Source organism: Prenolepis imparis, unplaced genomic scaffold (genome assembly GCF_030444845.1).
Source record: "Prenolepis imparis isolate NDT839.2.m4 unplaced genomic scaffold, iyPreImpa1.0 SCAF_9, whole genome shotgun sequence".
NCBI classification, from domain to species: domain Eukaryota; kingdom Metazoa; phylum Arthropoda; class Insecta; order Hymenoptera; family Formicidae; genus Prenolepis; species Prenolepis imparis.
Window position 1 is genome coordinate 3,661,792 of NW_028141167.1, and position 15,095 is coordinate 3,676,886.

The 15,095-nt window shown below is 34.7% G+C and overlaps 1 protein-coding gene across 4 annotated transcripts in view; it reads right to left on the bottom strand.

The window, feature by feature from the left end:
* Window positions 1-15,095, bottom strand: part of Ldd (lipid droplet defective) — a 34,758-nt gene that overhangs the window by 17,597 nt on the left and 2,066 nt on the right. For 3 of the 4 annotated variants that reach the window (XM_083046751.1, XM_083046750.1, XM_083046749.1), the window contains exons 2-26: window positions 9,372-9,461; window positions 9,068-9,291; window positions 8,802-8,944; window positions 8,594-8,724; window positions 8,027-8,412; window positions 7,598-7,918; window positions 7,258-7,513; window positions 6,930-7,127; window positions 6,646-6,860; window positions 6,332-6,542; window positions 5,843-6,216; window positions 5,441-5,729; window positions 5,141-5,335; window positions 4,801-5,018; window positions 4,399-4,583; window positions 3,743-4,257; window positions 3,230-3,622; window positions 2,471-3,103; window positions 2,205-2,390; window positions 1,992-2,074; window positions 1,739-1,901; window positions 1,487-1,668; window positions 776-1,399; window positions 400-530; window positions 1-323 (exon numbers count right to left, since the gene is read on the bottom strand). In XM_083046751.1, the coding sequence (XP_082902877.1) occupies window positions 1-323; window positions 400-530; window positions 776-1,399; window positions 1,487-1,668; window positions 1,739-1,901; window positions 1,992-2,074; window positions 2,205-2,390; window positions 2,471-3,103; window positions 3,230-3,622; window positions 3,743-4,257; window positions 4,399-4,583; window positions 4,801-5,018; window positions 5,141-5,335; window positions 5,441-5,729; window positions 5,843-6,216; window positions 6,332-6,542; window positions 6,646-6,860; window positions 6,930-7,127; window positions 7,258-7,513; window positions 7,598-7,918; window positions 8,027-8,412; window positions 8,594-8,724; window positions 8,802-8,944; window positions 9,068-9,291; window positions 9,372-9,434 (6,642 nt within the window). In that variant the 5' untranslated portion in view covers window positions 9,435-9,461. Of the gene's footprint in view, window positions 324-399; window positions 531-775; window positions 1,400-1,486; window positions 1,669-1,738; window positions 1,902-1,991; window positions 2,075-2,204; window positions 2,391-2,470; window positions 3,104-3,229; window positions 3,623-3,742; window positions 4,258-4,398; window positions 4,584-4,800; window positions 5,019-5,140; window positions 5,336-5,440; window positions 5,730-5,842; window positions 6,217-6,331; window positions 6,543-6,645; window positions 6,861-6,929; window positions 7,128-7,257; window positions 7,514-7,597; window positions 7,919-8,026; window positions 8,413-8,593; window positions 8,725-8,801; window positions 8,945-9,067; window positions 9,292-9,371; window positions 9,462-15,095 lie in introns of those variants that run through there. The other variant, XM_083046752.1, reaches the window with a different exon arrangement.

The window sequence follows — 15,095 nt, forward strand, 5'->3', positions numbered from 1 at the left end:
ATTTTTAAAAATATACTCGAAATTTAAATTCTTCATCAATGTGATGACAATATTTTGCGCCTGCGAATCTTCCAATTGGCAAAGCGCGGAGCTAACTTCATCGGCATTTGTGAGAGTATTATTGAAGAATAACATATCGCCAAGTTCCTCAGGCGAACAAATGGTATCTTTCATACTAATGACACCGCGTTCTTGCATGAAGACCGCGATCATGTCTATCTTAGCCTGGCTTAAGGTGAGCGCGATGTCGTTACTTATGCCAATTTTATCGATTAAAAATGCTCTCACAACGTCCCAATTGTCGAACATTTCTCTGACCACATCTGTAAAATATAAATTATTAGAAATAAAAAAATCACAACGCGATCTAACATGCGGAATTTGAATATAATATCTTACATTTCATATTGAGCAGTCCTAAATTTTTAAAAATCTCCATCGACTCCAATGCCGTGATCGTGCTATGTAGATCGTCGATTATTTGCCGATCGTTTATAAACGGCATTACATCCTCGAGAAGGTCTTTCAGTCTAAAAAAATACACACATATCTGTATACATCTATATTTGCAAAATGCAATATTAAATTTTCATGAATTATACGATAAATTGTTAAGATGTATTGCAGCAATATAAATCTGAGTTTTGTGAGAAAAATTAATAACGTTAATCATCGAGGGGGAAATATATATATATATAACTTTCTTATATCGATTGATATATTTTATCCTCTAGCATATATAATATGGTATCAAATGGTATCAAAATATATATACCCGTCGAACAGTTTATCGACCGTTTTATCGTTCAATATATTGACTATGCCATCGGCGAGATCGGGGATCCCGAGTACGTTGGAGACGTCCTCGAAATCTATTTTACTAGCGACGTCCAACAGATTCCCGCTTTCTCCGAGGATCGAGGACAGATGGCTCAGGATCTCCTTGAGCCAGATGAGATCCCAGGAGGCCTGGGAACGCCAGAAGGCCTGCTGCCGATTTATGTGGTCCACGTCAAGACTGCGAGCCAACAGATTTGAAATGTCGGACGCCGACGGATACTTGGACGTCCTCGGATCGTATCGGAAAACCTTGCCAGCTCTTTTTGAACTCAAAAAATTGTATAGAACCGTCGCGTTCTGACAGTCGATTTTTGTCCGGCACAAACTCGTATTCAGATCGCTCAGCATCGCGTTCACGTTGATAGTGGCGTTCGGTAACGCAGCGTCGATGTCAGCGAGCTCGGATTTTTTCACCACGTTGCGCAACGGTTGCCAGATTGGTACGTATTTTTCGGATAGTCTGGTCAAACTGTTGATATTCTCATGGATGCTCGCCGAATCCAGAATGTAAACGTTCTTTTCCAACATGTCGAGTACGCTCAACAGGAGCGTGATGTACCTTCAATTGTAGCGACGAATTATTTTATCGTTGATAAAATTAATTTATCTTTTGCATAATGCGTTACGAGAGATAAAAGATACTTACAATCCTGGTCGAGAATACATAGGACCGCCAACGAATTTGTAAAAACAGTCGGTCACCTTGTCATGATACGTCTCATTTTGGAATTCGATTATAATATCGGCGACGTAATGTAAAGTAGTTTCAAACGCAGTTATAAACTCGTTTAGTGTCTTTCTCTTATTCAGAAATTTATAATCCCTGATCTAATAATTTTTTTAAATTAATTATTTGTGTATACTTTCTTTCGTATAATTTGCAGTTATTATTTCTTACCATATTGCCCGTTTTATTCCAGTTAAAATCATTGATTAAAATGTTGTGAATGTCCGATATATTTAACCGATTTATTTGACAGAATAAATTTGAATAGAGGACGTGGTGCGTCAGCTGGGAATTTAAGATCTCTATCGGAAGCGTGAAGCACCACGTACAATTGCTAAAAAATCAATAAAAATAGCATATAGATTACTTTCGTTTCATTATTAACAGATTAATCTTGATACTACTTAACGACATGTTTGCTTACTTAGCATCAGTTTGAGTTTCTAAATAACTCTTCAAAAGCTTCACTGACTTCTTCACCATCAAATCTGCCACAGCCCTTGTGTCCTATCGATATTTTTAATTTTATATTAATTAATTAGAAAGTATAGTATTTTTTCAAGATATTTATTTATTTAATTAATCTGTATAGTAAACATTATATATATATATAAAATCGATGTGATGATATATATACCTTTTTCTTATATTCCGCGTTAAAGTCTTTTAAAGTGCCTTCCTTGAACGAGGTCCACCAAATAGGAATTTTTAATTGCTTGAAGCCCTCTAATAAAACGTGAATTAAAGTAGTTTGAAATCCATGCACTCTTTGCATCAACTGCGTTTCATCTGCCGTTTCAGACATATCGGATGTAAGGCTATTCTGTAAATTAATTTAAAAGTATTTAAAATTTTATTCAAAAGAAACTTATTGCTCATTAATCAATGGTAATCGGACATTACATTATATTTTCCCTCATAAGGCAATAGGTCTGTCCATGTCAAATACTTGTCGCTCATGACAATTTTTTGACAGAAATTCGAAATGCTGGAGAGTAAACCCTTCTTCCTCATATAGTTAGGCGGGATCAAATATCGATCAACATCGCAGGGATGCACTTGGCCTAGAAGGAACTTGTGTATGAAATCGTCCAGCCTTTCGGACGAGACGAAGGTGTCGACAGCAGTGATTAGGAGATTAGGCATGTCCTCCACGAGAGTTAACAGAGGCTTGAGCTTCGACGTCTCGTGCATGACGCGAAGTTTCTGCCAGATATCCCCGCCTGACGTAAGATCGATCACGGATTCCAGGAGCTGAAATAATCTGCTGGAGTCGGCAAAAAAGCTCGATTTCACACGGAATCTGTACAACGAAGAATTTTGATTATTGTGGATCCAGGACTTCTCAGATTTAAGTATCAAGGTCCAAGTTTCATTGGAAAGATTCTGCCAGGTCGTCACGTTGAAGATGTTCGATTTGAGACTCACTCCCGGAAGCGCGGCGGTAAAATTCGAGACATCGTCCAACAATTTTATTAATGACATGGTCAATGGCGTTGATCTTGAAAAAGTGGTTTTCCGACCAGTAATAATATCCTGAAAAGACACGCATATAAAAATATACTTGTTAAAAATATTTAATAACCCCAATTTATATTTACGATTTTGAATTACGTCATTAAAAAAATTATTTAAATTATATATTTTTTGTTGCGTACGTACATGATATTCGTCGCTCGTAGCGGTCTTCAAAAGCTGATAGGGATCGAACGAGCAGACCTTCTGTAGAAAACGCGTTCTGTTCGGCGCGGACCAGTAATTCGAATTAAAGTGGAGAGTACACATAGTCCTTCTGATATCTTTGAAGGGCATGAATTTACCGGTCGTATAATTGAGCGTGCTAAGAGTAGCAATTAAAGCGATAGTATCTTCGGGATTATCTTCCAGAATCTTTAGCAGTTGACGCGTATCGCCGTTCTCCGCCAGTTCCCAAATCTCTAAATTGTAATTATGTATCTCGGCTTTCTTCAAACCGTTGCCAATGTGCATCAAAACCTCCGACAGTCCCTCGACCAGTAATCTATAATTCGACCATTCTTCATCCAACTTCAATTCCTAAAAAAGATAATCACTTGTTGCGTCAGGAGTATCCTTGCTTGTATCAGGAGTATTCGATTAAAGTTGAAACCTCCATAAAATAACTTTAAGCATAACAATTATTAATTAGCCATTAACCTTGTGAAAAGTGCTCTCTTCGTGTCTAATCTCTAGTGTCTCCCTCAATGTCTGCAACGTATGATCCAAGTATCTCTTAGAGAAGGGCGGCTCGATGACTACGTTGGTTTTCACTGTGAGACTGATGCTTTTCGCAAGATCGTACAAATCACCGATCATCGAAGCTACGTAAGATCGATACTTGCTAACGGACTTCTCCCAGATGGTCGTTTCCGCCATATAAAGATCCGTGTAGACGTTGAAATTTTCAGGATCGAAATCGCAAGTGAAATTTTTCAGGATCATATAATCCTCGGCAGTCAAACTGACTCTAACGTCGGACAACCAATCGAACATCATCGAACACGTGATTGCAGTATTATTTTTCAGCGTCGTGACGATTTGATCGTCGATTACAGGATCGGATATTCCATTTACCAACATCGACAGAATATAAGGTAGCTGATCGTGAAAAATACTGATAGGAGAGGTATTATCAAATCCTAGCAAGGCTAATAAACTGATTTTTCCTACGCCTAAAAAGAAGAAAGAATAATGCCATAAAGATCAACTCGATTATATAAATATTTAGCAATATCAAATCTTGAAGAATATCATACATATCGAATTAATATTGTAATTATATACTTATGAATATTACTCGAAAATGCATTTACCATTATTCAATATGTTTGTTATGATACGTGAGCCTTTATGAACGATATTGGAAACGTATTTCAAAAAAATAAGAATACGATCAGTGGCGTTAACTGATGGTTTCCAAATTCCACTTGCAGAATGTTCACTACCAAAAGCTTTGATCGCTTTGTCGATCTCTAGATCGATATGATCCAAGGTATTTCTTCAACAAAAATTAAGGCTTTTTTAATAACTGTGCATGTGTGATAATTGATAATTGTGTCAAGTATAAGTAAGAAGTGAGATATACTTTACACAATTTAAAAAATTAAGATTAAAATTCTCTTATAACTCGAATAAAAATTTAAAAGTTAAATTACACCCTTTCACTACGCTAAATGACTATTTTTTTATTATGCAACGTAAAATATAATTTTTACCTCCAATCACTTTTCATGCTTGGCAATCTTTCTTCAACAATATTATCCGCTTCCTCCGTAAGTGTCTTTAAATACTTGGCCAATTGCGTTTCTTCCGCCAAAACAACATCTTTAGCATCGTTTATCAAATTATCAAGTTTTGTAATCAATTGTCGAAATTTTATGTAGCCCCGAGTCCAATTGAATGCCGGTAAATCTGTATTTTCGCCATCGACGAACTAAAAATTATTATTACAACAAATAATTAATAGTTTTTATAATTTATTCATTAAAAGTTGTTTATTCTTAAAATTAGATTAGAGTACTGAATTAATAAATAAATAGATATATGTAAACTTACCATTTTTCGGACCTTCATCAATACCGGTTGTTCTCTCCACTCTTTAATAAAGAGACCTGGACTACAGCCGATCTTTTCAATCGCTCGCACAACTTCCCGACTTCCATTTCTTAATTCTAAGGCAACGCCAACGCTATCGTTTATGACACAAGGCCACATTTGTTCACGTTCTTTATAATCATCAATAACCGATATCTAATGGCAAAAATATATACATAATATTCAGGATATATTATTTTTTAATGTTATTTTGTTTAGAATAAATTAAATGTATATACATATTTGCAAAAATTGACTTACTAGAGAAATTGGTTTCAAAGTTATCATATCAACTATATCAAGGATGATCGGGGATAAATTGCTCAAGAACGAACCGACAAGCATTTCAGTTTGCGGCATTTCCTGCAAAACATCGGAAATCTTCGCTACGTGATCGTTCTTCTGGATCTGATCGACGATTTTCTCGATGTTGTCGAAAATCACCGAGGTCGCCCATGCGAATCCGTAAATCACCTTATAATTTTCTTTGGTTTGAATTCCAAATAGTGGACTCTCCATCACGTTAAAGAGCTTGCAGATTAAACCTACGCTGCAGACATATGTATAATGTGTCACTAATAATCTTGCAATAAAATTTTATAACATATCGATGACGATAAGTTCCGAAAGATTAATCTTGATGCAGAAGAAAATATTTCTTACCTGATCTCCCATGCGTCTTTAGTTGTTATATCCATCGTCCACGAAGTTATAAAGTTCTGCTTCAAATTCTCCAATTTCTTTAAATCATATCGCTGACCGTCCTGTTGAACCAGGGTATCGATGTACTGGTAAATCTCGATTGTCTTCTCGTTGAAGGCGGTCCAATTAAATTCCTTCTGCCTGTACGTGGTTTCCTCGTATTGAACGTTAGTCACGTTCAATTCCAGATTCGTTTGCACCAACTTGGATAGATCGCACACCAGCTCCTTCAGAATTGTTCTGTTCGATTCCTTAGGATAATTTAATAGAGCCGGCGGATTCGGATCGATACAATACGTTCTCGTAAAATTCGAATACTCCAAGATCTGTAATGTCTATTTAACGAAGATCGCATTGAGACGATAAAATTTACAAAATTTTAAATTGATTATATTATGCAAAAGATCTTAAGATTAAAGAAAACTTGAATTACGTTTTGCTCCAACTCACCTTTCTTTTATCCGTAACGGTGAGATAAAACGATTCGATCAACTCAGTTTGACGACGGCGTACTTCCTCGATCCAGTTGGTAGGATTAGTTCGTAGATCTTGCAGAACCATCTCGGCTAAAAAGTCCATATTTTCCAGATCCGGCTTGATTGACATATAGGATAGACTAGTGGAACCCAGCATTTTAGCTATTGTTAGATGAATTCCCAGACTAAAGAAAAATACTGAATGTTAATACGTGAAATTATTTGTGCGTATTGCGCGAAAAAAAACATATGTAAATTTATTTTATGCATAAATAAATGATTACTCACATATCCAATCTCGCTTGAGGTTGCGTCTCTTTGAAAACTTTCGACCATTCGTCATTGGTTTGAAAAATAGTCCAATTCAAATATGTTACTTTTCGCGTGTTGAGATAAGTTACGAATTCTCTTACGTTCCTTACAACGGACGTTAAGTTTGAATTTTCAATTTTGACAGGTCGCTTGAACGCCATAATAACCATGGTCGATAAAGTTTTGCTCACCTGAAAAATACCTTGCTTATTATGGAATCATGATTACTGTTTTATTACAATTGATTGCTGTATGCGTACAATATTTGCAAAGTTGTTAAATTCGAAACTGTCGTAGACATCGGTAATTAATTTTTTTCCGTCATCGCTGCAGAATAATTCATCAATTTCGTTGGATTTGTCCTTAAATTCAATATAATTATCGAATATTTCGTTCATTGTTTCTTTTCGACAAAATACTTCCTGAGGTTTCGTTTTTTTAAAATCTTCTACCAGACGCTAGAAGGAAAATTTAGGAAATTACATTTGACTTACTTAGTTTACAAGAAAGATAAGAGCTATCAAAAATATTTTTAATTAAAGGAAAAAATAATAATCCTAATATATACATATAATAAATATTGCAAACCTCTATAAAATCTAATCGCGAAAAAGAATGAATAATTCTTTTGTATACAGCAGGCGGCAAATTTATCAGCATCTTTTGTACTAAATTCTGATGCTTTTTGGAAATCTCGTATAATCTTCTCAAAATATCCTCGTGAAGAATTGAGACGTGATGAGACATTTGCACGATATTATCTGTCAATGACACAAGATATGTCACTGAATTCACTATATTTTCGGAAAATAAATTTTTAAGTCCATCCAAAATGTTAGCAGTTCTAAAAATTAAAGATTAAATTAAATATTACCGACAGCTATAAATATTATTAGTTCACTTGTATTTAAAAAGAGAAAACACTTGCAATTCAAAGTCATCTTTGTGACGATCGAGAAGCTTGTTAGTGAGCTTTAAACCATCCTGCAAGATCAAGAAAGACAGATCCAATATCTGCGTAATATTGTCGTAATTATCTGAATTCGAGGAGAAAGTCGATATTGCTCCTCCCAATCGGTCCATCACACTGAAGAAATCATCAACGTCGGTAGAATTGAGCTTGCGGTACTTCACGACTTCTTTCACCATCTTTAGAAGTCTGTTTAATTTCAGAAACCCACTTCTTGCGACCGGCCAATCATGTTCGTATGCAAATACAGGATCCAAAATCGCGATGGCTTTATTGATGCTGAAATTACGACATTTATATTCCTCCGGATATTAATGGTTTTGAGATATTGAATTACAATTTAAAGAAATTGGATTTTAAATAGGAAACGCATGGGCGCCAACTCACAAGTCCAAGTCGATTTCCTTGAAAGTAACGTTTTGGAAGGCCAAGATTACTTTCGGCAGCCATTCACGGACCTTCAAGTACGCGGGTATGTATTTCTTGGGAGTCTTTAGATCGAGGATGGTTTCTACCGCTCGCTTCAAATCCTGGAAAAAGTTGTAATCGCGAAATTTTGCCATTGCGCGATCGACCATCTCCAGCAAGCCGGTAAAGTCCAGATGCTTCGAAAGAGTCTCCAAAATGTCAGGGATTGCTGTCGAGTTGATGTTGCAGAGAACATTGGAAATCTCTGCAAAGTCCTCCTCTTTAGGTAGAATCAAATATTTCTTCAGATTTTTCGCGGAGCAAACGACGCCATTGATGTCAGACGAACCAAAAGTTTTGATCAACTATAGACGAAAATTTATAAATAAATAAAAATTAATAGTCTCTTTTTTATTCACTGCAATATGAAAATAATGCATACTTTTTGATATAATATTTATACAAGATTGGAAAAGAGAAGTAATTAGATAAATTTCGGCATAATTAATAACATATATGTTTAAATATATAGGAATAATTACTTACGTATATTAATTTTACGGATGATTCGAATAAATCGTCAACCAAACCCTCTCTGGCTCCCGGCATTTGAGATTTTAATAAATTCTTAATTTCCTCGTGATTTTTAAACAAGTCGCCCAAACGGATTCCTCTATCTATTAATATATTCATATATTCAATTCTCTCAATCACTCGAGAGCAAACGTCAAATTAGATTTCAATGCAGTCATACCGAAAAGCGCTTTGATTTCCGGCTTGGTGAGGATCTCTGCCATCGACTTCAACAATTGAATACTCTGCGGCAATGTTTCCACGGCGGAGATAATAGTCTTATTACTGAGCATCGGTTGTAGTTCCACGATTAAAGGACTTAAACTGTTATCACGTAAAAAAAAAAGAGAGAAGAGAAGAATGAGTCATACTTTTTCCGGATTTTTTCCAGAGATGTAACGAATTAATCTCATGTACGCGCTTAATTAATTAAGTTGCGAGACTAACGTGGCATTTTTGTACGATGGCACTTGCTCGTATTCCGACAACGGATCGCAAGGACTTCCAACGCTACATATATAACTCTGCACAAAAGGCAGAAACCCGTCCTGCGGCATCGACCTTGCGGGAAATTGACATGTCGGGTAATATTCCGGATCGACATTATCACGCACTGTGTAAAGAATCATGAAAACCAGTATCGGCCAAATAAGTATCAAGGCTAAAATTCCCTGAAAGAAATTTATACGATTATAAGAATCCAAGTAGAATAAATGGAAGCAAACGTCTCGTTGAATCGATCATAACTTACTGGTTGTCGTTTCCGAACGATATAATTCTTCCAAAGAAGAAGCCCGAGCTGATCGATCTTCATCTTTTACAGAGCTGAGAAACTGTAACACTGTAAATTATTTCGAAGAACATTTAGTAAATTAAAGAAATAATTTGCAACAATATTTTCAATAATATTATCTCTTTCTATCTTTTCTTATAAAACGTTTTTTTTTTTTTTTTAAACTTTATTTTAGGAAGTATTTTTAGATTTGTATTTTTGTAGATGTATAATTATCTTGCTTACACGCGACTATCAAGGTATATGTTTATCTCGATAACCTTACAAAATTATACTGTCTATTAGTATACAATGAGACATCGACTGAACAGATAATAAGAGACAATATATTTGTTATTATTGGTTTATAACGACACATTGATTGACTGAATAGGCGCTAAGAGGCAATATTTATTATTGATTTTATCCGTACACAATAACATAGGTATTATTAAATCGTTTAAATAAGAAAGATAAAAACAAAATAATAGACAAAATATACACGAATAATATTAATATGTATTAATGATATAGCTTTCATATAAATTATGAATTTTAACGTTTGAATAATAAATGTGTGTTCGGATAATTCTTTAAATTAATATTTAGAATTTTATACAATCTCTCTCATCGTTATGTTAGAAGAAGTCATTTAGAATTGTTATGGTGCTCGGGGCAGACGCTGGCGAACCGAGATTTTCACCTGAAAAACTATACCGAAAATCTCGCGCAGCACAATGGAAAGTTTTGCGAGCTCGCGTGCGGCCCCGTCGTATACTTTTCCGTCTAGAGTACTCGAAATGTGTGGAATCTACTTGAACCGAGTGCACTCGGAGAAATGCTGGCGGTGAATGGTTGAATTCACTATCAGAAAATTTTATCGCGGCCATGAAGAAACAAGCTGAAAATTTTTCACCATGACGTTGAATTGCATCCGCGTCTTACGGTAGTATATGCCAAGCGGCATAATTATGCGAATAATATTTCGGAGAATCCACTTTCATTATTCCACACTCGAGCTTAATGCATTACAAGATAAATACTTCAAACATCGTCTCACTACAAATGAAGAAAATATAAAAGATTTATTAATAGCTGATTGTCTTATAATTCTATCTAAGAAATTTTACCTAAATATATAATATCATGAATATCATAAAATATCGTAAAAATATTTCAAAAGTTGCGTTCTGTCTGTGTCAGCAATAAAAATTATTTTTATGTCCATTATACGTTCTGCCCTGTTGCACGCTATTATTTTTTTATATTTTGTGTTAGTTTTTTTATATATATATATATATTTTTCACATTTAAGATATATGTTTTTATATTTATTTTACAAAATAATAATTTTGGATCCACCACGTATGTTTTTTAAACAGCCATCAGCAAATGTCACGTCTACTTGTACTTTGAGAAGAATTCGATATTTAAATATATTAAAGTTTGGGAATTTTGATTGCTGTCTTTTCATGTCGGAGATTCGCACTACTGATTCTCCTCGCTAACGCACGATCCGATTAATCCTGTTTGCCAAACTATAAACTTACTGCCGCATTACTCGGCGCTCACGAAATAATTCTGAATTCTTTTGAGAAGAATTTTTGTTGCACGAATTTAATTATATATATATATTTCCATTTTTTTTTAAATCAGAGGTCAACTTTTTAAAATTTGTTTATCAATTTTATGTCTCTTTTCTAAAACCATGACATTCTAATTTAACTCATTTTTTACACATAATAATATTGACACAAATCAAGATAATAATTGCAAATGCGCTATCCCGTATATTTCAATATCGGTTTATCAGCTAAAGTTCGAGATCGATGTCAATTACGTTATTTCGGAGAAATGATACGTTACGAATGCTTCGTAAAAATAAGACGCTTATCGTCCCAGTATCGAGAATGTTTGTACTACGAGTTTCAAAGCAAACTTGTAAACAGCGTAACTAATTTACGTATCCGTCGATATAGTTGCAGCCGGAAACGCGTACTGCCCTGTCGCGTGCTGCATCGACGACAGGATGCATTATAGAGATATGGAGCAGTGAACTGAGCGTGATTCTCGTACAAGGATAAAGTGCATATCAGAAAAATATAAATGTCTCTGTCTCTGCGTCAACCTCTCCTTCCGGGGAGAAATTACAAAGTATCGTGCGCAAAAGCCGGAAGAAATAAGAGGATCATTTATTTCCGGTTATTAGTCGCATCTAATTTCAGTTTATAAATGAATGATGCAAAATAATCCGATATGAAATTATTGACATAATAATAATATAAAGCGCATTCGCGAAATAGATTTATATTGAAAAGAATTATAAATTTGTATTGAGCAAAAGAAAAAACTAACACAAGTATATCTTTTTTTTTATGAAAGTTACTTATTACATAATTAAACTAAAAGGTGAATTGTTGAAATAATTTGATGTAAACTATAGTAACTTTGACAGAATTAAAAATTATGAATGAAGAGAATTGGATTTAATGCTTAAGAAAATCCTTGCGGATTTCTTTGTTCTTAATCGCATGACCTTTAAATTAATCAGCATTCGCAGTCGTATACATGACGACCGGTCATTCGTAGACGATTACACGAGTCTCTCATGAGATAACAAAGATTCCTAGTAATTATTGATTTGTAAATTTTGTGCTGGAGTATATGGTTAACGTAATCATAGGTGATGTACTATATTTATGGAAAGCTACATGGTCGTACACGAAAATACAGGCATGTATCGTCTTAAATTTATTTTGCAACGCAACCTACATCCCGCACATATATACATAGAATCCAGTAAATTCTGATATAATCAGCGAACAACTGATTTCTCATGAAGGAAGAGAAGAACAATATTTCTTAAAGTTCTTTTTTTTTAATATATTATGCGGTCAATGGAAAAAATGCATTTTTTAATTGTTTCTTCATGATTTCCTTGATCATCTCTTTGACGATTATATTGCTGCGATTTAATGAACATTATATGCACGCGAATACGTTTTCCTGCTAATGGAAGACAAACACGGAAATATGTGAGAAACACTTTGTGCAATAAAGTTCAATAGTATCGTTAAAAGTTCAGCGAATAAATGAGCGAGTAAAATTAAAATCGAGGGGCTTCAATGTTATGTATATGTATATTCCAGGAAAAGCACATTTCCTTACAGTGCTTCTGTCAAAGCGTGTTTTTTTTTTTTTTGTTATATAATACTAAAAATCTTGTCTGTATAAAAGTGAGAAGATGCAGTCTGTGATATAGCAGAATACATGTTTAAAAAACTTCCGATATTCGTTTAAATTCCCCAAGTTCATTGAAGAATATCGAGAATAATTTATGACGCACTACATTTGGCACACATATGTGCAAAAATATAGTATACAAGTATTGTGTAACTATACACGATATATTCTTATTAATGTTATGAGACTTTGATACCTTTTTTTTTCGGGAAAAAAAAAATTTAATTTATTTATCTTATTTATCTCTTCGCATATAGTTGCTGATTGCAAAATAAGATAATCATCGCTTCCTTTCGTATATTTTATTCAATGACCGTGAATCACGAGCTGATTATTGCCATTTACATCGTTGACACGAGGAAACTTCTTGCTATGCAGAAAGTCGAACAAAAAGTGAGGCATTCCGGTCTATAGAGCTTCGTTTATTCACACCCCGTGGACAAACGTGCACTTTCACTGGATCCTGTGTGCAGTTATGCGAGTCGGCGGTCGAATAAACGTGAATCATTTCGTAACAGTTCGCCGCGTTGGCCACGTGTGGACTTAATTACGCTTCTCTGTATACACAATCCGAATAAATTCGCGCGATAAATAATCTTCACTTTCTCACGGGCGACGATTAAAACGCATCGCCATCCCGGCGCACGATATGCGATCAATTAAAAGTGGAAATATCGCAATTTTTTTTCAATTCGCCAATTATTCCGCTGACGAGGAATAATCACTTCACTACTGTATATATACCTGCCATCCGTCATGCGAAATATGTGACAGTTGTACAATCTATAAAATGAAATAACTCACCGATAGTAAATGAGACTTTATTGCGTATATGCGGAGAAACAAAACACGGGACACGTCCGTTTAATTACGCGCTATTATAATTTATAGTTAATATTCCTGTGAAATGAAACGAGAGTGAGAACGATATCGCGGCAATGAGATTCATTAAGCGTGCGACGCGTCGTTTCGTTTCCACAGGTGAAAATCCGCGATCTGATTATTAATATGCCCGGCACGCGGCATGCAATCCGAATATATATACTAGCGTCGTTGGCACGTAATTATTATACACGGCAGTGACCATCGTTGCGACAATATAACCGCGACAACTGCAAAGCGATATTGTATGTATATTTTGTAAGCGTCCTTCCATATTTATCGCCGATGCATCGGCAGAATATCTCGCGTCGTGTATTACACATTTATTGATATTGAAATGACAAATATCAGAATCGATGTAAAATACATTGCGTTTGAAAACAAGATGTACAATATTGATGTGTCTAATTAATTCGTAGAAAATCGCTCTGATTTATATATCCTGCTGGATCATTATCTTGCGTTACGCATACGAATTACCGCCTGTTTTCCGCGCAAAAATATCTTGAGGTCGAGTAAGGTTCAAGGTCGCTGACATCGAGAGACGTAACTAAGCGCGGCTGAATCTTTCTCCGGCTACCGAGCGAGTAAATTTACATAAAGTTGACCTTAATGTCGAAATGCGAAGTTATTGAATGAGAAGTTTCTCAAGACTACTTTTAGTGAAACGCAAGGACAACGAGAGAATAGATATTTGCCATTAATGCGTCATAAAATGCGTTATGCAAACTAGATCTTCACATGGATATGTAATGATCATATAATCGTTAAAAACTAAACAGTATTAACATTGTGTATCTAGATTTTTGCGTAAAATTCGATGGCACTTTATCCAAACAACGTCAAACCACATAAAGCTGCATATGAGAGATAGAAAATGAATAAGAAATTTTTACTTGGGATTGTCTCGACACGTGAAAACTCCAATGATTTAATCTCATACAAAGTAATAAAAGTTTTATGATTGGAAAGGACAGATTTATGATTGAAAATGGCAAAATAATATCAGCACATTTTTTAAAGAAAGAAATAATAAAAAAAAACAAGCGTATATAATATAACAACTTCCTTATTTTTTGTTATTCTCGACTATTAAATTATTAAATAGTTAATAAATTCTACATGTTCTTTCTTCTGCCTTCACTCTTGACTACTGATCTTTTCGCAATGATTAAGCATAAGAAAAATAATAAAGTTAATAAATCTAATATGTAAGATTGTGTAAATAAAATAGATGCATGAATAGAGACGAGATGATAATAGATGACAAGAGATGTATTAGAGTACTAGACCGCAATTCTTCCGCATAAACATTACATAGTCGGTTATTTTACGAGAGAGACAGAAACAAGTTCAAGGCTGCAAATAAAGTTATATAAAATATGATGGTACGTTGCGTTCGATATATATAAAACAGAACACACTTTCGATAGCTAAAGAAGTATCTCTTGAGTCCAAAAAAAAAATTGATCATAACAATTGCGATATATGGAATTGCAAATGAGGAAATAAAAAGAAAAACACTTGAAGATTTCTTAGCATACCAATGTGTGCGTAGCACGAAGATTATAAATCATA